This window comes from Sapajus apella, unplaced genomic scaffold (genome assembly GCF_009761245.1).
Source record: "Sapajus apella isolate SASKATOON/1434 unplaced genomic scaffold, GSC_monkey_1.0 scaffold150, whole genome shotgun sequence".
Taxonomy (NCBI): Eukaryota; Metazoa; Chordata; class Mammalia; order Primates; family Cebidae; genus Sapajus; species Sapajus apella.
The window spans coordinates 1,177,977-1,188,008 of record NW_022437090.1 but is presented as its reverse complement, the minus strand read 5'-3'; the positions used below and the strand labels follow the sequence as shown (position 1 = coordinate 1,188,008).

The following is a 10,032-nucleotide window of genomic DNA, read 5'->3' as shown; positions in this document are numbered from 1 at the left end:
TTGAGCCACCGCGCCCGGCCAATCCTTTTTAACCTAAGGAAAGCAACAGCTTCTATGAACTTCACTTTTTCTTTTTAAACTGAAGATATACAAATGCTTCCTATTTAAAAATTATAAAACAGGCCTGTGGTGACACATGCTTATAACCCCAGCTACTCTGGAGGCTGAGGCAGGAGAAACGCTTGAACTTGAGAGGCAGAGGTTGCAGTGACCCGAGATCGCCCCGATGCACTCCAGCCTGGGCCAGAAGAGCAAAACTCCGTCCCCTCAAAAATAAAAATAAAAACTATAAAACACAACAGAAACACTGGGTTTGTACCTTTAAGTCAGAGGACAATGCATTCTTATTTATTTGGAAAAACAAAGATAGTGACAACAGTCTTTTGTTGCTGTTTTGTTTTGCTTTTTGTTGTTGTTGACTGCCGCCTATAAGAACTGCTTTACATTGACGAAAGAACCTCTGTTCTGGAATTTTGAACTTGTTGATAACCTCCAGCACTTGTTCATAACTCTGTAACAGCTGGTTACCTGTATGAGCCTTCTATTAGTTATTTGTATATTGCAGTTTCTAGTCTTCCTCTTTCGCTTTCTTTTTTATCCTTGTATTCTCATTCTGCTTATTACAAGGCAGGCACTCAATAAACTTAATGAATTGGACAGGATTTTAAGAGTTCCCAAATTTAGTTATTCTTATTAGGGCATGCCATCTGCTGGTTCCCTGGTGTATCTGTCAGTCAGCGTGAATTCTATAATCTAATACATTGAAATTTGCATTGAAGCATTTGTGTGTCTGTGTGTTGCGCAATTCCTCCCGGCCCCATCCTTCCACTTCCGGTTGCAGGTGCTATTCTTCAATTGAACCAGTCTCGAATTCTTTTTCCTCCAACCCTCTGTTTACCTGTTGGCCACTCTTAAAACCTGGCACAGTGGAGCCTGCGTTTCGCAGCTCCAGAGTGACTGGGACAATGTGACTGGGCATGCTCCTTAGGTAGGGCTGATTTGGGACACACTGCGTCTTGAATGAAGGCTTTCAACGCTGCTTGTTTCAGGAGTCGACGCATCTTCATTGTGGGGTTATATTGAGACATTGCAATCCCTCCCACGCTCTTGGCCGCCACGCTTGTTAATTTTATCCCCGTGCCCAATTTTGTAGCCAGCCTTCCTGGATCTCGCGGCCAATCAGGAGCCTACACATTGTTGCCTAAGAGACCCCGGATGCCAGCAACAGGATTTATAGACGGTGATTGGGCTGCTGGAAGCTGGCAGGGGTGAGGGGCTGGGGGGAGTCAGAGAAAAAGCTGACCTAATGCAACTGTGGCAACGTCAGCGCTTGAGGCTTGAAGAGGGAGACAAGCTAAAAGAGGTGAGAACTGTGGGCAGTGCATGAAAAAGATGGAGACTCTCTTTGGAGAGCTCCAGGGCCTCTCACGAGCCTTCGCAGTGCTCCTGGGGATTTTACTGTGCTCTCTCTTTCGGGCTACGGTGCAACTGCCAGATACTTCATACCTGTGACATTAACAACCCGCAGATAATGATATGCTTACCAAGCACTAGCTCTTTGCGTTGTATTATAGTTCTTGCTTTTTAAAAGCTAGTTAAGTGGAAGATGAATTCGTATTTGAATCTACCCATACCCTATTTCTTGATAATTTGAGATTCCCTTGTCTAATGATATTACAGTGTACGATGGATAAATTCTGTGTTAGCAGAGAGACCTAGTCCTATTCTGCTAAATAAACTACAAATTTTAAAATCCGATAATTCTTCATGTAACCCCAGAGCCCAGTTTATCATGTTCTGAGTTTCGCTCTACATTGCTACAATTCTACAAGGTTTTTTGTTGCTGTTGTTGCTTTTGTTTTTGTTTTTTGAGACAGTCTTGCTGTGTTGTCCAGGCTGAACTGCAGTGGTGCAATCGTAGCTCACTGCAGCCTTGAACTTCTGGGCTCAAGCGACCCTTCCACCTCAGCCTCCTGAGTAGCTGGGACTAGTGCCCACCGACACTAGTGCCCAGCTATTTTTTTTTTTTTTTTGTAGAGATAGGCCACCTGCCTTGGCCTCCCAAAATGCTGGGATTATAGGCCCAAGCCACCACAGCTGGTCTATGTTTCTACAAGTTTTGGTGGTGGTGATGGTGGTTTTTTATTTTTTGAGATGGGGGTCTCACTCTTTCCCCTAGGGTGGAGTGCAGTGGCACGACCTTGGCTCACTACAACCTCTGCTTCCCAGGTTCAAGCAATCCTCCCACTTCAGCCTACCAAGTAGCTGGGACTACAGGCACACACCACCACACTCTGCTAATTTTTTTTGTTTTAGTTTTGTTTTTGGTAGAGATGGGGTTTCATTGTGTTGCCCAGGCTGGTCTTGAACTTGTGAACTCAAGCGACTCACCCACCTTAGCCTCCCAAACATTTCTACAAGTTTTAATCCTTAAACTGCTCCCTACCTCCACTGCTGTAGTCATTTTTTCTATTGATTTAACAACTATCAAGTACCTATTATAAACTACTGTGATGATTCAGTTGAGCAGTGAGTGTCAGAAAACCGTATAAGCCAAGAATCATCAGAGTGGTGTGGCTCGTTCTCACCATAACCATGAGTTCAGTGTGTCTGGGCAGAAAGTGCATGAAGGTGTGACCAGGTGAGGCTGAAAGGGTAGGTAGAGGTAAAATCATGACAGACCTAGAATTCTGTGCAAGGAGGTCTGGATCTTGTAGCCATCAGTGAACCTCTGAAGGTTTTGAGCTGAAAAGTGACATGATCAACTGGTCTTTTAAAAAATACCTAACAGAGGCCGGGTGTGGTGGCTCATGCCTGTAATCCCAGGACTTTGGGAGGCTGAAGCAAGTGGATCACCTGAGGTCAGGAGTTCAAGACCAGCCTGGCCAACAAGGTGAAACCCCATCTTTAAAAAACAAAAAAAAAAGTTAAAAAAAAAAACCTAACAGAGAACGTGAGCTCATTAAAGCAGACCTTTAGCTTTGTACTCCTCACACCTGCCTTGTAGGTACTTAATAAGGCAGTTGAATAATGATAACTGTGTGAAGAATGGCTTAGGGCAGGAGGTGGGGGCTAATGCCTGTAATCTCAGCACTTTGGGAGGCTGAGGCGGTGGATTGCTTGAGCCCAGAAGTTCGAGACCAGCTTGAGCAACAAACCGAGACCTTGTCTCTACAAAAAATACAAAAAAATTAGCCAGGTGTGGTAACGGACCTATAGTCTCTGCTACTTAGGAGGCTGACATGGGAGGATTGCTTGAGCCCAGGAGGTTGAGACCGTGTTGAGTTATGATCACACCACTGCCCTCCAGCCTGGGTGACAGGGCAAGACCCTGTCCAAAAAAAAAAAAAAAAAAAATGGCTTAGAAGATCAAATTGGAAGTATGTAGCCAGAGGACCCATCCTTGCTATTGAAAATGAACTAGAACCATATGTCAAGAACTAGGGTCATAGGCCTTCTTTCTGTATTTTCATTCTAAGAAAAATTAAAGATGACTATTTAAAGGTAGTCCTTACAGGGAAGGAGATCACAAAAAAGCAACTGTGGAAGGAGGGAATGACAACTTGCTTTGTTTTGTTGGTGAAGTGGGGGCAATTATGTTTTGTAGGTATTAGAAATCTCTATCAGGTATAACTTTAAGACTGGATGTGGAGAAAAGAAGAAACAGAAAAAAAAAATCTCTGTAGCTGGGCGCAGTGACTCAGGCCTATAATCCCAGCACTTTGGGAAGTCAAGGCAGGTGGATCACTTGAGGTCAGGAGTTCAAGACCAGCCTGACCAACATGGGGAAACCCCATCTCTACTAAAAATACAAAAATTAGCCAGGCGTGGTGGTGCATGCCTGTAATCCCAGCTACTCGGGAGACAGGCAGGAGAATCCCTTGAACCCAGAAGGCAGAGGTTGCAGTGAGCCCGTTTATCAAGACCACCTGCATGTCAGGCCCTCTGCTGGACCCTTTTTCTCTAATCTTTGATACAGCAGTTGAGGGTGGTTGTATACATCTTCATTTTACAGGTGAGGAAACTGAGTCTCAGGTAGATTAAATAACTGGCATAAAGTTACACAGTTAGTACAGGCTAGGGCCAGGATTAAACCTGCATAAAGTAAAAAAAAAAAAAAGAAAAAAAAAAAAGAAAGAAAATGGTTGCAAACAACAGAAACAGATTCTAGCTAATGTACGCAAATAGGAAGTTTTTTGCAAGGATATTGCAGTAAGTTTCCTATTTGCTTACATTAGCCCCATGTTAGAAAGGACATGGGGCTTTTGTAGGGAGCGGTGAGGGGCAGTGAAATAGCAGGGACAACTGGACAGTCTGCCCAGGTTAACAATGCTACTTTGAATGACCACCTCACCTGTGAAATAGTGGCAGTCACAGTGGCTCACATCTGTAATCCCAACATTTTGAGAGGCCAAGGTGGGCAGATCACTTATGGCCAGGAGTTTGAGACCAGCCTGGTTAACATGACAAAATCCCATCTCTACTAAAAAAAATAAAATAAAATAAATACAAAAATTAGACAGGTATAGTGGCACGCACCTGTAACCCCTGCTACTCGGGAGGCTGAAGCAGGAGGATTGCTTGAACCTGAGAAGTAGATGTTGCAGAGCGGCAAGATGGCACCACTGCACTGGAGTCTGGGTGACTCCGTCTCAAAATAAATAATTAAATCAATAAAATAAGAATAAGCTATTGTCAGACCAGCTGGCCTAGCTTAGTCTCATGACCATCTCTTGGCTAGGGAAGGACAGGCTACCTTAATTAATTAAACCACCAGGCTCTAAACAATGAAGGAAAAGTCATTCCTTCTGAAAACTAAAGTATTTTAATCAAAAGGAGGCAGACATATACCAGCTAACTAAAAATAGCAAATTTCCCCCAATGAACTCAAATCTTTTCATCTCCTACGCCTTAGCTTTGTCTCTCCCACCATGCATCCTCTTTATTACGCTGTCAGGCAGGAGTTCCTGTTATTTGGATATCTGGACGTTAAGAAGGAAGGAGGAGAGTTAATATCACAAGGGACAAGAATGAAGTGTTTTATATTGCATTATGATTTTAAATTTAAAATACTTTTCTTTCTGGCCAATATAGTATATTGGCTTGGAGTGATTTTGGATTTCCCCCAGAGTCCAGTGAAAATAAAGTAGAAATATAGTATATTGGCTAGGAGTGATTTTGGATTTCCCCCCAAGTCCAGTGAAATTAAACTGACCTGGGTCTGACTACCAGTTCCACCATTTGTTCTCTGTATGAACTCAGACAGGGTAAAGTCAATGAGCCGAATTTTCTTCATATGTAAAATGAGTTAAAAACTACCACCTCACCTGATAGTTGTATGCTTCCATTGAGCAGATGTATGAAGTGCTTGACATATAAGATGCTCCCAATAAATGCTCTTCCCACCCATTCCCTCTGCCGACATACTGAAAAATTATATGGTATTAACATTTTTTTTGAGATGGAGTCTTGCTCTGCTGCCCAGTCTGGAGTACAGTGGTACTATCTTGGCTCACTGCAACCTCCACCTTCCAGGTTCCAGTGATTCTCCTGCCTCAGTCTCTCGAGTAGCTGTGATTACAGGCATGCACGACCATGCCTGGCTCTTTTTTTTTTTAAACAGAGTTTCTCTCTTGTTGCCCAGACTGGGGTGCAATGGCTCAAGCTCAGCTCACTGCAACCTCTGCCTCCTGAGTTCAAGCAATTCTCCTGCCTCAGCCTCCTGATTAGCTGGGATTACAGGCATGTGCCACCACACCCACCTAATTTTCGTATTCTTAGTAGAGATGGAGTTTCGCCATGTTTGCCAGGCAGGTCTCAAACTCCTGACCTCAAGTGATCTTCCTGCCTCGGCCTCCCAAGGTGCTGGGATTACAGGCGTGAGCCATCGTGCCTGGCCGGTGTTGGTATTTTTTGTATTCTGAGGGTCATATGATTCACTTCTTCTGTTAGGTGTTGTCTTTCTTATGGAAGGATATCCAGCTGTTTCATGATGGCATTTGCACCTCCAAAAAACACAGATGGTCCCAAAATGCAGACAAAGATGAGCACTTGGACACCCTTAAACCATCAGCTCTTGAATGACCGGGTAAGTGACCAGAGCTATTTTATCAATTGAATCCGTGACTTAGAGGGAAAAAAAAGTATTAAAATTTTCATTGCCAAAATATGAAGAGGAATTATTTAGGATTGTGTAATGGATGAACAAAAGCCAAAATGAATATATTCAAAACCTTTTATTGAACCCTTGCTATAGGGCAAGGCTGGCAATAGACATGGATTCCTTGCCTAAGAAGAAAATGTCTTGGATTCATTCTTTCTCCTGCTGTCACCTTCCTCCCCCAGCCCAGTTGCCTTTTTCCTTCCTTCAGTTGTTCTCCCCTGGAACCACCAGGACTGAGAAAGGAGAGAGGGGTCAACAGCGTTCCCAGAAACCCGGTTTTCTTGGTACAGTTGAGGTCACTATGTAATGCTGTACGTTGAATAAGATACGTAAAATGAATACATTTCAGCTGGCTATTCAGATTACTCAGGTTCTTTTAAGATGTTTATTTTCTTTTTTCTTTTTTTTTTTTTGAGACGGAGTTTCGCTCTTGTTACCCAGGCTGGAGTGCAATGGCGCGATCTCGGCTCACTGCAACCTCCGCCTCCTGGGTTCAGGCAATTCTCCTGCCTCAGCCTCCTGAGTAGATGGGATTACAGGCACGTGCCACCATGCCCAGCTAATTTTTTGTAGTTTTAGTAGAGATGGGGTTTCACCATGTTGACCAGGATGGTCTCGATCTCTTGACCTCGTGATCCACCCACCTCGGCCTCCCAAAGTGCTGGGATTACAGGCTTGAGCCACCGCGCCCGGCCAAGATGTTTATTTTCATGACCAGGTACAGTGGCTCACACCTGTAATCCAGCACTTTGGGAGGCTGAGGCAGGCGGATCATCTGAAGTCAGGAGTTCGAGACCAGCTTGGCTAACGGAACATGATGAAAACTTGCTTCTGCTAAAAATAAACAAAAATAAATTATCCAGGTGTGATGGTGGGCACCTGTAATCCCAGCTACTCAGGAGGCTGAGACAGGAGAATCACTTGAACCTGGGAGGTGGAGGTTGCAGTGAGTTGAGATTGCGCCACTGCACTCTGGCTTGGGCAACAAGAACAAAACTCCCTCTCAAAAACCATAAAAAAAAAAAAAGACATTTATTTTCCACCTGCCCTCTAGGAAGGTGCTAGAGGAATACACTAAAGGATCATGGTGGATGGCTGGGATGTGAGACTGACCAACCTCTAGGGGTTTCTATTCCTGCTTCAGTTAGGAACAGAATTTGCCAACAGGTCTGTGAGCTCCAGTGATCAATCCCTGTATGTAAGGACCACACCTATTTGGCAGGAAAAGACAATTACCATGTATAAAACTGACCTCAGCCTCTTGTTTCTACACACCTGTTCCTCCCCTGGTGAGAGGCACTACTTTATACCAAGTCACTCAAGCCAGAAATTCTCCTTTTCCTTGACCAGTGTGGGATTTATTTTCCCCCAGATTAGCAGCTAATAAGTTAGCCTGTGACTTGTGGAATAGAAGACTCTGCTGTTTCATAGTAAAAGATGAGATTCTTGGGTCAAAAACAGCTTTACTCACAAAGCAGCGAGCAGCATGAACGTTACGTTCGCATGGGTTCTGTTGGTCCTCCTGTCCCACAGGTGTGACACAGAGAGCCCAGGTAAAGGCTACACATACAGTGGTTTGCACCACAGCTGAGGAACCGTGAGCCCAGGGCATCCACCGGTTTTTACAGTAAGCAGTAAGCAAGCCTGCTCTTGCTCCCACAGGGAGACATGACCTCATCCCTCAAGGCTGCCTTACTACAGACACGACCTGCAAGAATGGCCCCAGTCACGCATGCTCAGGGCCATGCTTCCTTGCATGCCAAGATGTTTCAGAGTGTGAGAGGCACACAGAGGGGTGTTTACCAATGCTCCCTTGCCTCCATATCCAGTTTGCTTTCCAGTTCTCTGAGTCCTCTTCCCAATCTCTCATTCAGGCCCCTCTTCTCCACCCCCTATCCACTTCCAGCTCCATCCTCAGCTCATACTGTCGGCATCCTGTGGCTGATACATTGCAGTTACCCCCTAACTAACTTCACTGCCTCTGTCCCTGCCGATCCAGCCTGTATTCTGGTACCAGAGAGATCTTTCTAAGATTCCGATTCTATTCAGTGAAGCCAGTCATAGGCTCCTCTCCTAAGAGTAACTTCCAACCCCGCAAGGCCTAGCATTGAGGGTCTTTCATAATCTGACCTCAGTAGCTTCCCAGATCCACCCCTGCCCCTGCTCCCTCACACCCGATGCCCAGGCCTGGCTCAGGGCCTCAGGTGAACCCTGCTCCTCCACACCTCCACGCCTTTGCCTGTGCTTTCACCCTCGCCTCCTGTGTGAGTCCATTCAAATGTCCTTTCCTCTCGAAGCCTCCCCTGCGTCCTGCTTCCTTTTCTTTGCTCTCATCACTGTATGCTGACTTTCCCAGTCAACTCCCATGCATGACGAGGTGAGATTCTGTCTTTTCTCTCTGTACCTCCAGGAACCTGGTATAGTTCCTGTAGCATAAAAAATGGAGTCAAGTCTGGGCACGGTGGCTCACACCTGTCATCCAAGCACTTTGGGATCACCTCAGGTCAGGAGTTTGAGACCAGCCTAGCCAACACGGTGAAACCCTGTCTCTACTGAAAATACAAAAATTAGGCTGGATGCGGTGGCTCACACCTGTATTCCCAGCACTTTGGGAGGCTGAGCACTTTGGGAGGTGGGTGGGTCACAAGGTCAGGAGTTTGAGACCAGTCTGACCAACATGGTGAAACCTTGTCTCTACTAAAAGTACAAAAATAAGCCAGGCGTGGTGGTGTGTGCTTGTAATCCCAGCTACTCAGGAGGCTGAGGCAGGAGATCACTTGAACTTGGGAAGCAGAGGCAGAGTTACAGTGAGCAGAGATCGTGCCACTGCACTCCAGCCTGGGTGACAGAGCAAGACTCCATCTAAAAAAGTAAAATACAAATATTAGCTGGGCGTGGTGATGCACACCTGTATTCCCAGATTTTCGGGAGGCAGAGGCAGGAAAATCACTGGAACCCAGGAAGGAGGTGGATATTGCAGTGAGTCAAGATCACACCACCGTACTCCCATGCCTGGACAACAGAGCGAGACTCCGTCAAAAAGAGAGAAAGGAAGGAAGGATGGAAGGAAGGAAGGAGGGTGGGAGGGAGGGAGGGAAGGAAGGAATGTAGGAAGGAAGGAAAGAAAAAAAGAAGAAATGGACTCAGAGTAGTTCAGGTCTACTCCCTGTACCTCTTTCACTGACTTTTGCCTTTGCCTGGATCTGCCTCTCGAAACTCGACAGTTGGGCTCATCCTTTGGCAAAGCTGTCATCAAACCTGAGCCCTCCTGCTCAGTGCTTTCTATTTCTACTTGCATCAGTTTCTACTGATGAGCGATTTTAGGAGAGGAACAGAAGAGCCAGATTGGAATAGTGAGAAATAAAATGCAGAGAGACTGAAAAAGGGAAACAATAAAGGAAATGAGGAAAGTGGAAAGACAATGAGAAAACATGGAGGAAAAGGGGAAACAAAAGGAAAGGCAGAGAAAGAGGGAGAAAGAGGTTCGGCCTTCATCTAACCATGAACACCAAATAAATCTATTGAAAATATGCTGGGGGCCAGGCACAGTGGCTCATGTCTATAATTCCAGCACTTTGGGAGGCTGAGGCTGGTGGATCGTTTGAGGCCAAGGATTTAAGACCAGCCTGGGCCGGGCGCAGTGGCTCAAGCCTGTAATCCCAGCACTTTGGGAGGCCGAGGCGGGTGGATCACGAGGTCAAGAGATCGAGACCATCCTGGTCAACATGGTGAAACCCCGTCTCTACTAAAAATACACAAAATTAGCTGGGCATGGTGGCGTGTGCCTGTAATCCCAGCTACTCAGGAGGCTGAGGCAGGAGAATTGCCTGAACCCAGGAGGTGGAGGTTGCGGTGAGCCGAGATCGCGC

General features: G+C 45.7%; 1 protein-coding gene across 1 annotated transcript in view; it reads left to right on the top strand.

Annotated features, from left to right (window-relative positions):
• The first annotated feature begins 822 nt into the window (after nt 1-822).
• The window catches only part of FBXO16 (F-box protein 16), a 70,264-nt gene continuing 61,054 nt past the window's right edge, over nt 823-10,032 (top strand). Inside the window, exons 1-2 of the mRNA XM_032265422.1 lie at nt 823-1,363; nt 5,974-6,088. Of these exons, the coding sequence (XP_032121313.1) occupies nt 5,990-6,088 (99 nt within the window). The 5' untranslated portion in view covers nt 823-1,363; nt 5,974-5,989. The remainder of the gene's footprint in view (nt 1,364-5,973; nt 6,089-10,032) is intronic.